Source organism: Nicotiana tabacum, chromosome 10, assembly GCF_000715075.1.
Source record: "Nicotiana tabacum cultivar K326 chromosome 10, ASM71507v2, whole genome shotgun sequence".
Lineage (NCBI taxonomy): Eukaryota > Viridiplantae > Streptophyta > Magnoliopsida > Solanales > Solanaceae > Nicotiana > Nicotiana tabacum.
The window spans coordinates 128,946,726-128,961,375 of record NC_134089.1 but is presented as its reverse complement, the minus strand read 5'-3'; the positions used below and the strand labels follow the sequence as shown (position 1 = coordinate 128,961,375).

The 14,650-nt window shown below is 28.6% G+C and overlaps 1 protein-coding gene across 1 annotated transcript; it reads right to left on the bottom strand.

The window, feature by feature from the left end:
• Positions 1-11,243: 11,243 nt before the first annotated feature.
• Positions 11,244-14,420, bottom strand: LOC107777597 (zinc finger protein MAGPIE-like). The gene is made up of 3 exons (XM_016597650.2): positions 14,055-14,420; positions 13,276-13,672; positions 11,244-12,427 (listed from the first exon to the last, which is right to left on the bottom strand). Exons 1-3 carry the CDS (start codon positions 14,146-14,148, stop codon positions 11,512-11,514), a joined length of 1,407 nt encoding a protein of 468 aa, XP_016453136.1. The 5' UTR covers positions 14,149-14,420; the 3' UTR covers positions 11,244-11,511.
• Between the last annotated feature and the right edge of the window lie 230 nt (positions 14,421-14,650).

Below are 14,650 nucleotides of genomic sequence, written 5' to 3'. Positions count from 1 at the left end.
GCCTTCTTCAGACAAAGGGGATTTTGTGCCGCGACCTGAGTGTTTACACAGCTGCTCGGATTTCCTATTTACTTTTTCGTATACATAGATTATAGATTCATTATTATTATTTATATTATTATAAAAGTGAAAAGTCCTTAGTTAAAAAGTTAAATGATTTAAATGCCTTTTTAAATATCCTAAATATTCTTACTTATATCAAATATGGAAATAAAAAAGCAAATAAATGGAGGAGTCCATCACGCATCAAATATTTTTCTTTGATCGGTAAGTTAATGTCCTCCGTATAAAACTCTTATTTTCTTGTACTTTACATATATATTGGTTTTGTTTAGTATCTATTACCATAATATTAAGTTTTTGGTTTAGTTTATTTCCTTGATTTATTTTGGTGATTAAAAAAGAGAAACTATAATAATTTATGTGGGGTATTTTTTTCATGCATTTGTTAAAGATCAAAATTATTGTTTTGTATTAAATATATTTACGAATGAAAATTTACAAACTATAAAAAGTCAATATGAAAAAGTTACAAACTTTAGAAAGATATGCTCAACTTGCATTGTTTATTAAGGGTAAAGGCATGATAAAACACCTTAATAAATAGTATGTAGCATATCTTTATTAGGCAATTCTTACTGCAAGAGAGTTTATGTAACTATACTTGTTTATTATTTTACAAACAAAATGTACTTTATTAAAAGATAAAGTTAAGTTGTTACGAAGAAAGAAAGTGAATGTATAGTTTTACGAAGGTGCTTATAAGTGACTGAAATTTAGAATATATGAGTGATCCTCAAGTAAAGAAACCGTAATAAAAATTAAAAATAATTTAAAAGTGAATTGATTAGCAAGCTATTATATTATATTTTAGTGCAGAAATCTAAATAATATTAAAGCACTTGCTATTTTAAGTGAAAATAAAATAGTAAAAGAAATATAATATGAAAGAAAAAAATAGAAAAGAGATAGGCAGAGTATTTTTGTAATATATTTCTCTTTAAAATATCTATAGAAAATATAAACACTTAAAATATTTTTTTGCATCGAACTAAGCTTATTTTTAAAAAGTCCAAATTTAAATAATAATTAATTGTGTATAGACACACACGAAAACTTAAACATTTATATTGTAATATGATATTAACATGTTTTTCATATTTTCACTGTTTCTCGGATAATATTAACAATCATAGACTCTTGCCTTCATAAAAAACAATATTCAGATGCATGGTTGTGTGTATCAATAGAGAAAGAATTCTCTCCTCAAAATGTAAAAAGAGTAGACTAATCAAGATATAACAGTTAGACTTTATTTTGCAATAATGCTTTATTCTTCAATATATTGGAAATAACTTTTTATAGATTAAAAAAAGGACAATTTGTATTTTATGCATTTTGCTTGTGAGAAAGAAAAAAAGACGTCTTTCAGTTAGCTGACCATTTGTGTATTTATGAATAAATACTTTTTCAAGAAAATTCATACAAAAAACTTGAACAATTTTAAGTTGAATATATCAATTTAGATTTAAGATGATTGAGGACATATCCGGTAAAGTTTCTTCCTTTATTAGGCTGGATAAATAAGAAGCAACAACAACAACAACAATATAATCCCACAAGTGGGGTCTGGGGAGGGTAATATGTACGTAGACCTTACTCTACCCCGAGGGGCAGAGAGGCTGTTTCCAGGAGACCATCGGCTCAAGAAAGCAACAAGAGACGATATATTAGTATTATTAATAGACTCATAATAAAATAACATAAAATAACAGCAATATAAGAAATATAGAAAATACGAAAAAGATGAAAAGTATAATAATATCCAGCAGATAAAGCCCTGCATCAGTAACAACAATTATCATTTTCTTGTACTTACATACTTTTGTTTTTAACTTTTACTTTATTACTCAAACAAATTTTTTAATATCAACATTTATGTGATTGTTTAAAAACATAATACTTATTGAGATAGAGTACACGCGCAACGCGTGTGCTGAGAAACTAGTATATATATAAATGAGAGTGCTATTAGCGAAGTGCTTCCATTGGTGTTACACTGATGTTTAAATGGTTGGGTGAACAACTGTTTAAGTTAATTATTTTTTATTTTTGTGTTTACATAAATTTTAGAAATTTTACCGGATAAAAATTATAAATAGACCTTTTCCATGTCTGTAAGTGAAAAATAGGACTATCGTGGAGTTTCAAATTTGACATGTGAAATTCCAAGATATTAATTTTAACTAGTATTAGCACCCGCGCAGATGTGCGGACACTAACCATGTTAGATATTTGAATTATTTGGATTATACGTATAAAAATCTTCAAATTAAAACCTTCTCGATAAATATAGATTATCATTGGATATTAATTAAGAAACACTACATGAAAATGATTAAATATTTCTCAAATCTCCTAGTTATAATTCTATTTTTCTTTTTTAGTACCATTCTCGCCGGTGTCATTGGGTCCAAAAAATAGTCAGGAAGCAAAATAATAACTCGTGTTTATGGCAAACCAATCAAAGGTTGAGACTATGAAGAACTCTTTGAATACGACTTGACTCTTTTACTACTGCTTAAACTCTTATTTGGTGTGTTGATATATTCTAAAATTATTTCTATTTTAAATTTTCAGTTTCTAAAACTTTGTTTTTCAATAATAATTGTTTTTATAACAATATAAGTGAAAATATTATCCTTAATTCAAAACTCATTTTAATCGGCTATCTAAAATTTAAAAAAATTATTTAGCTAGTGATTTTCTTTCTAGTATGACTCCATTTTGATATTTGATACATGTTAAATATGTGAGTTATTTGAATTATATGTAAATAACCTTAAAATTTAAACCTTCCAGGTAACTATAGATAATTGTTAGATATTGTGTATAGAACACTACATGAAAAAGGCTAACATTTTCTCAAATCACATAGCGATAATTTTATTTTTGCACCATTCTTATTGGTGTCATTGGAACCTAAAAATAGTCACAAAGCGAAATAATAACTCGTATTTATGAGCTCTCGCAAAGCACAAAGGTTGGCACAATATGAACGATTCTTTGGTTACGACGTGACTCTTTTACTACGACTTGAATTCTTATTTGGTATGCTATTATGTTTAAAAAAATATTTCTATTTTGAAATTTCAATTCCTACAACATTATATATATTTCAATAATGATTATTTTTATAATGATGCAAGTGAAGATATTATTTTTAATTTAAAATTCGCTTTAATCGGCTATCTAAAAATGTAAATGAATATTTGGCCGTAAATTTTATTCTAGTATGACTCCATCTTAAGTTTATCGATATCTCTAGCCACAGATTTTAAATTTTGAATACCCTATACATATACAGATTTTTTGTTCTTTGAATCATTAAATGTTAGATTGATTGATTGTTATTATATAGCATTGCATATATTGTTTTAAAATTGCCAAGCAATTTTTTCTCGACACCATACTTGGCTTAACCTCAATGCAAACTACTAAGTTACAATAAAATTCAAATTCAAATACCATATCAGTTTGTTAGTACTAGTATTTTTTTTTAAAAACGACACACAATGTAAATAAAAAAATATTCTAAGATATCCTTATCTTATAATCTATGTATTTGAGTTGAAAAAAATATTTGAAATCGATGAGATCGTCTTCCAAATTTTTTACACTTAACAAAGATGAAACAGAAGAAGAAATTCGTTGTCGTCTCTTATTTCTGGTCATTAGATTTTTCATACATTTTTTCTATATTTATTTTCTTTTATCTTTTTTTTTTGTTTTTCTTTCTTTTCTTACATAAAATTAAGTTATTTCGTAAAAAAAAAGATGAGTTTTAATTTAATAGAAATTGTCTACATAAGAACTTTTTTTATATTTTTAGTCTTTGGTTGAAATTCTGTCATATTATTCTTTTGGCTTTATCTTATCAACCTAAACAGGAGCTCACCCAACCACTTAAATTAAAAAATTGAGGATGTATAATTTATATATAATTCATATGTAACATGTGTATAATCGTTTGTAATAGGTATATCATCTATGTATATTAGCTATAAAAAGTAAACAATAAATCTGCCCGGATATTTATGTAATAATCCACAAGATTTCGGTTTCTTGATTTTATCCATGATATGACTTCTATTATAATTATTTTAAAAACTCTCTACTAAAATTTAAAAATATCTTGCCTTTTATTTTAAAAATTACATTATAATTTAAAAATAATCTCATTTCGAAATAATTTGTTTACATTTTAAAAATAACTATTTCACGCCATACCAAATTTTTTTAAAAATATATTTTTTGTTATACTTGAAAATCACTATAGAAACTATCAATTAGAAACCAATATCCCTCCTTTTGAAATCGAGAAAAAAATATTTCACATAATCTAATGATTCAAAACTAATATTTTTCAATGAAAAAATACTACACCCTTGTAATGTTGGCTTGACTGCAGCTAAATGAAGAGGTTTCGGCTTATACCCTTCAATTCCTAGAAGGTGTTAAATAGAAATTAATAAATTATATAGCCAAAGTTTTGTTATCTGTTTGATGTCCATTTATATAAATTGATTCTTCAAACAAACATTTTTTTAAAAAGAAAAAAAAAACAACTTGTGTTGAATATTGAGTGATTTTGTAATGTTTCTTTCCCCAACATGTAGGTTTACTTTATTATATATGTAAGTAAATTTTTATTAACTTTTAAACTTTTTTTGTTATCTGGATAAACATAGACGTGTACCATATATATTACATTTATTTTAAAAGAAATTCACTTTATTCAAATCGAGCTATAGACTATAATTATAGGATTTTAAATGTAAAAAAGTTTATAGTTATATCGAGATTTTTTTTTTGGCCAGAGGCGAAGTAGTATTTACATAATTTGAATTAAGATAACAAAAGTTCCTAATATAATTGCATATGATCACTAACCGAATTAAGTATGATAACATGGTAACAAAAGATAATTTTTTAAATTTTAATTCAAATTCAAATACTTTATATACATAAATTCAAAATTACCATATATATATATATAACATAGTCAAATATAGAATAAAATTACCGTATACTATTGACATTTATTAGTTTGCCACTTGGCTTAACCACAAAGTCAATTATATATGGTAACTTTATGGCTTTAATATATACTAGTATTAGCACCCGCGCAGATGCGCGGACACTAACCATATTAAATATTTGAGTTATTTGGATTATACGTAAAAAATCTTAAAATTTAAACCTTCTCGATAAATATAGATAATCATTGGATATTAATTAAGACATGAAAATGATTAAACATTTCTCAAATCTCCTAGTTATAATTCTATTTTTCTTTTTTTGGTATCATTCTCGCCGGTGTCATTGGATAAAAAAAAATAGTCAGAAAGCAAAATAGTAACTCATATTTATGGCAAAACAATCAAATGTTGAGACAATGAAGGACTCTTTGGATACGACTTGTCTCTTTTACTACAGCTTGAACTCTTATTTGGTGTGTTGATATATTCTAAAATTATTTCTATTTTAAATTTTCAGTTTCTAAAATTTTATTTTTCAATAATAGTTATATGAACAACGTAAGTGAAAATATTATCCTTAATTCAAAACTCATTTTAGTCGGTTATCTAAAATTTTAAAAAATCTTTAGCGAGTGATTTTCTTTCTAGTATGACTCCATTTTGATATTTGACATTAACCATGTTAAATATGTGAGTTATTTGAATTATATGTAAATAACCTTAAAATTTAAACGATCTAGTTAATTATAGATAATCATTAGATATTGTTTATGAAACACTACATGAAAAAAGGCTAACATTTTCTCAAATCTCGTAGTGATGATTTTATTTTTGCACCATTTTTATTGGTATCATTGGAACCTAAAAATAGTCACGAAATAATAACTCATATTTATGAGCTCTGGAAAAGCACAAAGGTTGGCACAATATGAATGATTCTTTGGTTACGGCGTGACTCTTTTACTACTACTTAAATTCTTATTTGGTATGCTATTATGTTTTAAAAAAATATTTCTATTTTAAAATTTCAATTTCTACAACATTATATATATTTCAATAAAATAATTATTTTTATAATGATGCAAGTGAAGATATTATCCTTAATTTAAAATTTACTTTAATCGGCTAGTAAAAAATTTAAATGATTCTTTAGTCGGTAAATTTTATTTCAGTATGACTCCATTTTGAGTTTATCGATATCTCTAACCACAAATTTCAAATTTTGAATACCCTTACATATACAGATTTTTTGTTCTTTGAATCATTAAATGTTAGATTAATTGATTGTTATTATATAACATTGCATATATTGTCTTAAAATTGCTAAGCAATTTTTTCACCATGCTTGGCTTAACCTCAATGCAAACTACTTAAATTATAATTAAATTCAAATTCGAATATCATATCACTTTGTTAGCAATAGTGATTTTTTTTAAAAACGACACACAATGTAAATAAAAAAAATATTCTAAGATATCCTTATCTTATAATCTATGTATTTGAGTTGAAAAAAATATTTGAAATCGATGAGAACATCTTCCAAATTTTTTACACTCAACAAAGATGAAACAGAAGAAGAAATTCGTTGTCGTCTCTTATTTCTGGTTTTTAAAATTTTCATACATTTTTTCTATATTTATTTTCTTGTATCCTATTTTTGTTTATGTTTTTCTTTCTTTTGTTACACAAAATTAAGTTATTTCGTAATAAAATGATGAGTTTTAATAGAAATTGTCTACATAAGAACTCTATTTATATTTTTAATCTTTGGTTGAAATTTTGTCATATTTTTCTTTTGGCTTTATCTTATCAACCTAAAAAGGAGCTTACCCAACCACTTAAACTAAAAAATTGAGAATGTGTAATTTATTTATAATTCATATGTAACATGTGTATAATCGTGTGTAATAGGTATATCATCTATGTATATTAGCTATAAAAAGTAAATAATAAATCTGGCCGGATATTTATGTAATAATTCATAAGATTTTGGTTTCTTGATTTTATCCATGATATGACCTCTGTTATAATTATTTTAAAAACTCTCTACTAAAATTTAAAAATATATTATCTTTTATTTTAAAAATTACATTATAATTTAAAAAATAATCCCATTTCGAAATAATTTGTTTACATTTTAAAAATAACTATTTCACGTCATACCAATTTTTTTTAAATATACTTTTCGTTACACTTGAAAATCGCTATAGAAACTATCAATTAGAAACCAATATCCCTCCTTTTGAATTCGAGAAACAAATCTTTCACATAATCTAATGATTCAAAACTAATATTTTTCTATGAAAAAAAATACTATACCCTTGCAATATTGATTTGACTGCAGCTAAATGAAGAGGTCGGCTTATATCCTTCAATTCTTAGAAGGTGTTAAATAGAAATTAATCAATTATATAGTCAAAGTTTTGTTATTTGTTTGATGTCCTTTATATAAATTGACTCTTCAAACAAATATTTTTCAAAAAGAAAAAAAACAACTTGTGTTGAATATTGATTGATTTTTGTAATGTTTCTTTCTCGAGCATGTAAGTTTACTTCATTATATATGCAAGTAAATTTTTATCAACTTTTAAACTTTTTTTTTGTTATAAACATAGACGTGTACCTTATACATTATATTTATTTTAAAAGAAATTCGCTTTATTCAAATCTAACTATAGTGTTTTAAAGAATTATAATTATAAGATTTTAAATGTAAAAGAGTTTATAGTTATATGGAGTATTATTTATTTATTTTTGCTAGAGGCGAAGTGGAATTTACATAATCTGAATAAGATAACAAAAGTTCCTAATATAATTGCATATGATCACTAACCGAATTAAGTATGATAACATGGTAATAAAAGATATTTTTTTTATTTTAATTCAAATTTAAATTTTTATATATATATTTGACTAACATAATCAAATATAGAATAAAGTTACCATATACTATTGATATTTATTAGTTTGCCACTTGGCTTAACTACATAATCAATTATTTATGGCAACTTTATAGCTTTAATATATATAGATATAGATATAGATTACAAGATTGAAAAATGGTTAGCTCGCGATGTTTACTAATTATCTATAAAACCATTAATAAGAATTCTTGTTTTTTCCCTTTCAGATGATAATCGAAGCAAGTTGGTCCAAGACCTGGGAAAAAGAGAGGAATTTATTTACAGTAGATTAACTATGATGAATAGTTCGAATTTATTCACCAGTAAATCCTAATCTTACAAGCTAATAGCCTCTCGTAATGTGACAGATCTCTTTGAATTATAATCTAGTGCATTAATGGGTCATCTTTAGATGTAACTTTGTAAAAAATAATTAATAAAGTACTAATAAACTTAAAAAATTCAAGAGTCATTCTTTGTTCGGAGGATAATGCAAGCTAATTAGTATTATCAAAGCACACCATGTTTGTGGTCAACATCATATATAACAATTTACCCCGATTATTTTGATTATGTTTTTGTTTGGAATAAACTATTTTACTCTCGCCTATGTATATTTTTGAAGATTATCGTAGTCTTGTTGTAGCACCAAAAAAAAAAAAGAAAAAAAGTTGGGGGAGCCAAGTGCACAAACGGGATACAAGCCACTCCAAACAAGAAAATACGTAACAAATAGAAAAACCCAACAAAAAGAAGTAAAGAAGCATAGTACAAAAAAGATGGTGTTAGATATAGCCTAGTTAGCTAGTCCTTTGATGCCTAAAACATCAAAATAATTGCAGAAAGTAACTAAGAGGAAGATTCAGATTTCTGAACATTGACAGATATTCGTAGCTGAAAAAGAAAAGCCAGGTAACTAACTAAAACCTCAGTAACTTCTTGAACATGCACATGTATTACCTATAAGGATTCTGTGCACGAGTAGAGACCCCAGGCTTTCTTGTTCTTTTGTCATCTCACGTCCTTAGCTTGTACATGATTGAGACACTTACTTTTTCTTTTTACTCAGCACTAGTCAAAAGGCAAACATGAACACATTGATATCATGCCTGGCATCACTCATTGTCTTTTGAATAATTGTCCTTTCGCAATTCGCAACCATATTAAGGTTTTTCAAGTTTAATTTGGAACATTCAGTATATATATGTGGACGAAGAACTAACATTAATGATGTAAAACAATACTCACTCAGTTTTAATTTGTTTTGAAGCTATTTAATTGGATGCACAATTTAAGAAAAAAGAGAAGATATTTTCGAAATTTGTGTTCTAAAACAATCCATAAATATTTGCGTGACTCTAAATCATCTCATTAAGAGTAAAAATGATAAGTTTAAGGTTACATTCTTTCTAAATTTAGAATGAGACATTCTTTTCGAAACCAACTAAAAAGAAAATAGGTTCATTCTTTTTTAACGAAGATAGTATATTGAAACTGTAGAGGCTATTTGAAGCAAGATTTTCTTTCAAGTCCACTTGAACGTACCTTGATTGTTTCCTTGAATACAATTGCTATTTTTCACCAACACAAATTCTCATAACTAATCTATCCATAAGAATTTATCCTGATAAAAAGAAATCATTAAATATATTTTCGTATCTCTTTTTGTTTTCTCCTCATAATTGATGCTTCTTTTCTGTTGCTGCTACTTTAATTTAATCATCCATTGTGCCCTTAATAGACGGTTACTAACAGTTCTCTGACCGATTGTTTGGTTAGGAAACAAGTTATCCTAAAATTAATTATTTCGTAATTAGTTATTCCGAAATTATTATCCCACGCTGCTATAGGAATAAGAATAATACTACAATTACGGAATAACTAATTTCGGAATTAATTATACCAAGATTTTATACCAACTAAATATGAGATAAATTCATTTTAAATTTAATCCTTAAATTAATTATCCCTTATCCCTCGTAACAAACAAGTCCCGGTGTTAATCCTTAAATTGAATTTTTTGAATTTAGAAAGCAGGCACATTTTTCTAGGAAAACATAGCATGCCCAAATTGCACTACCTTACTTTGACACCGAGAAAATTAGCAGACTTGTTGTGTTGCTTATTTTGATTTATAAATTTTTAAATTAAGAAAGCCAGCACATTTTTCTAGAAAAACTTGGCATGCCCAAATTGCACTGCCTTGTTGTGTTTCTTATTTTGATTTCTTTGATAGGAAGGAAATCATGAATTCGCTTATTAATTTTCTGGAGTCTGCTTACGATGTATCAAGTTAGAACTGCATCTCAACAGAAAACCCACTATGTCAACCTAACCATTTCAAAAGTGACCTTAAAGAATTTTTAATATAATGTAGAAATGATATCGGGTAGCCATTCCTGAGGACTGCTATTTAGAAATTAGTCAATCGTTCAAATTTTTAAGGACACACAATCAAAATTATTAGTTCAAATTTTAAGACAAAATAAGTACGGGCTATTTGTGTACTTCTCCCTAATATAATTACGAGGAAAAATTAGGCACAAAGACAACTATGGGAAGGGAAAAAAAAATAGAAAAGAAAAGTTCAAATCCTTTTATGGGTGGGATCACAGAAAACTTTAAATGAACATCTATTCCTTGCATGCAACTTACTACAAATATATAGCTAATAGAGTTGCTAACTTTGCATGGTTAAACAAAAAGAAGTTACATAACCTTATTTTAAGCTGCCATGGGTACTTGGGCTAGCTAGATTCAAGGCTTTTTGCCATTAATTTTAATATCTTTGAAAAGCAGTTTGAGATGAGAAGATAATAACTAGAACAAATATGAAAGCTAGCAATAATGGAGTTGAAAAGGGCTATCTGTATTGCCCCCACTAAGCACCCCACTTTAATTTTTATTAAAAAAATTAAAGCCATCTTTTTAAAGAGGGTTCAACAGAATATGCATGGATCTCCTCCTTGAGCTCTTTGATAACATTTTTTGCAGAGCAACTTTTTAACTTTCTTCAACCACTCAATTGCTACCTTTTCTTCTCTGCAAAGTTTGCAAATACTAAAATCCCCCATCTTTTCCTCCCCGCCCCCAACCCCACCCAACACCAACACCCAAACCCACTTTATTATTCGATCCGTTTCAATTTAAATGACATATTTTTTTTATTAATCCGTTAAAAAAATGACATATTTCTATATTTGAAAACAAATACTTTTAATGAATTTTTTTTATAGACACACAAATATCATGATCCCACAAAACTTTCGCCTCCTTAAGCTTTTAGGACCACATATTTCAAAAGTCTTTTTTTTCTTAAATATTGTGTCAAGTCAAACTACATCATCTAAATATCTAAATTGGGAGAGAGTATCATATTAGCTTTCTTGAGACAAAATATTTAAAAATAAACTTTATTACATTGGGGATTAGATAAGGAGAAAGGAGAACGAAACAGTGAGAATTGAACTCACGCCTACTGATTGGAAGGCTTTCACCGATACCACTAGACTGTAAGCCGAATTAAAACAAAATATTAATATGAAAAATAAAATTACCCAATTTAATCATATCCATCCATTGATGGAAGAAGGGTGGCAGATTGATTGTACCCCAACTCCCAAGAAATCTCTAGTTTGCCCTCCCACTCCTCCTCCTGTCACACTATCTTCACGAGTTATTATGTGACGTCGTTTTGAAGGAGGATTATACATCTGCAGCTGGTTCAAAGTAGAGAAATCATTCACTGAACCTTGATCTACTTCACTTCCAAGACTAGTACTGATTGAGTTATTTGTAGTAGTAACGTAAAATCCACAGAACTTGTTGTTATTCACTTCTTGAACTTGAACATTATTGTTCTTGACATTGCAATTATTCATCCCAAAATTGTTTCCAAGAAATGATGGGTCAGTAGTTGTGGTTGTTGCTCCTATCTGAGCAGCTTTTTGGAGCAAAGCAGTAGCTGACATACTAGCAGTAGAAGAAGGTGTAATTTGCTGGTGAGATTGGTGTTGGGTACTAAACAATGAAGGAACGCTTATGTTTGCAGATGAAGTGTTTGTTAATTGTTGCCAGTTAACATGGTTGTAATTTACTGGTGGAGGATTTGAACGTGGTGCAAGAAGGGTATTTGTGTCATAAACAGCTGCAGCTGAAGTCTGAATTAGAGGACTTATTTGATGGATTTCTTGGAGATTATTGTTACCTATTGTTTCTTGCTGTTGAGATACTTGCCCCATATTCCAAAGTGACAGTTGATCTCTTCTCATAATTGGGTCTGAGTTTTCGTTGTTGGTTGAAATTGGCTTGAAAAGAGAAGAGAAATGTTGTGCCATGTTTGGACCTAAGGGGGAACCTATGAAATGGTAATCGATGTTGTTTCCAGCCAATGGGTTGTGCATATTTGATGCTGCAGTAACTCTAGCTGTCTCCTCAGCTAATGCATCACAAAAAGCCCTATGAGTCACGAAGCTGTCTCGCCTGCTCAATTCAAAATATCATAAGATCAAATTAAGTCTAGGGCAAAAAAAAAACAGAAAAAATTACAAAATAAAGATTTTTGTTCCATGAATGTGAGAGTGGAGGAACTTAATGGCAAAAAACAAAAGTAAAAGGGCAACCCGTACACTAAGTTCCCGCTATGCACGTAGTTCGGGGAAGGGCCAAACCACAGAATCTATCGTACACAGTCTTACCCTACATTTCTGTAGGAGGTTGTTTCAATGTCTTAAATAACAAAAAACAATAATAAAAAAAACAAAAAAAAAAAAAATACTCTTTGGGACCCTAGTACCAAGATGAAGAAAGATACTAACCTAAGGATATCAAAGCTAAAATCCAAAAAACATAAATAACTCATTAGGACAAATAAAACGAACAAGAAAAACAAAAGAAAGACTTTTTAATGAATGTGAAAATGTAGAAAAGGGGAAAAAAAGAAGGTGCACTACTCTATAGGACCCTAGTAGTACCATAGTAAAGAAAGATATTAACCTACGAAGATAAGAAGCTAAAGAATGACTTTTGATTACGAGCAACTATTTTGTCTTCAGTAAACTACCCACTAAAAAAAGACACCAAAGAACAAACAAAGAAGAATTTCCACAAATTCCACTATTTGCAGGTTATGAAGAAGACAAACAAATCACAATCACAAACCTTCATTTTACACACATAAGGTAATTAATATTTTTCTTCAATAGTGTCCTTAAATTTTCTTCTTTTGGAACTTTAATGAAACCCTTGTGAATAAATAATTAACCATACCAAATGATAAGCAGTTAGTATGCGATGCGGTTAGAATTTCGAGAGTTAGAACGAGTTTTTACCTTGAAAAAATAGTACCACAATCACATCTATATTCCCTAGTGCCACAAGTTTTTGAATGAGCTTTCCAATCCGATTGCACAGCATATCTTTTAGAGCATTTCTCACATTTCCACTTCTTTTCTCCATGTTTTCTACAGTAGTGTTTCTTTATCCCAGTGAGATCTCCTAAAGCTCTTGAAGCGTGATGGTGAACACAACTCTTTTCAGGGCAAACGTAAACTCTCTTTCTCACTTCTTTTGAAGTCCTTTGCTTTAGTTTCCAAGGTAAATTATGTCCTCTCCTGTGAAGTTGCAGATTTTGATCTCTTTGAAAACCTTTTCCACAAATTTCACATAAGAATCTGTTGGTTGCCATCAGTGTCTTTGGTGATAAGGCAATCACTTCTGCTTCAGGATCTGTAAAGATAATAGCAAGATTAATTACTTTCTTAAGTTATATTGTAAAGAATTAAGGAAAAAACATGAATATTCATGAATAGCATAAGGTAGGGTAAAGTCTGCGTACACTTTACCCCAGACCTCACTTGTGGGATTTCACTGGGTTTGTTATTGCTGTTCTTGAATATTCATGAATATACATGACGGTAGCTTGTAAAGCTACAGAAAGGCAACAACAACAACAAACCCAGGGTAATCCCACAGCTGGGTCTGAGGAGGGTAATGTGTACGCAAATCTTATCCTAACCTTGTGAAGGTAGAGAGGTTGTTTTTGAGCTATAGAAAGGCATCACAACAAAATAATACTATGTTGATAATGAAAAAATGAGGGTTTGCTTGCCTGGATTTCCTGGAAGGTTTCTTTTTTTCTTGAGAGGGAGAGGATTGGATCCTTCAATTGAGTTAAATCCACTTAAGATTACTTCCTCTGTCATCTTTCTTTTAATTTCCTTAGCTTGGAGTCAATCTACAAAAACAAGTTCACTAAAAGAGTAAGCTGGCTAACTTGATCCTTTTGTGGGAAGAAAACTAGATATGAAGTTTGAAGGATTGAGATTTAAATCTGAAGTTTAAAGGATTGAATATATTTTAGATCTCTTTCTTGGTAGAATTAAGAGAAGAGCTCAAAATAAGAATGACTACTTGATTTAAGTTTTCTGCTCTAAATAACATGGAACTAGGAAGATAAATATATTAGATCTCTTTCTCTCTCTAGTTGTCTCACGCACACATTCTCATATACTGCAGTCTTTTAACTGCTTCTTGTCGGAATTGAATATTACTTGTATCTTATGGGAGGTGGTGAAAGGTGAAAGTTAAAGAGGAGGTTGTTTTTCTTTTATTTTTTTTAATAATAATTTTGTTATGTTGAAAAGGGGGGAGGGTTGGCAAAAAACACAAAACTAGGTGCATGATGACACATGATGAGGACCGGAG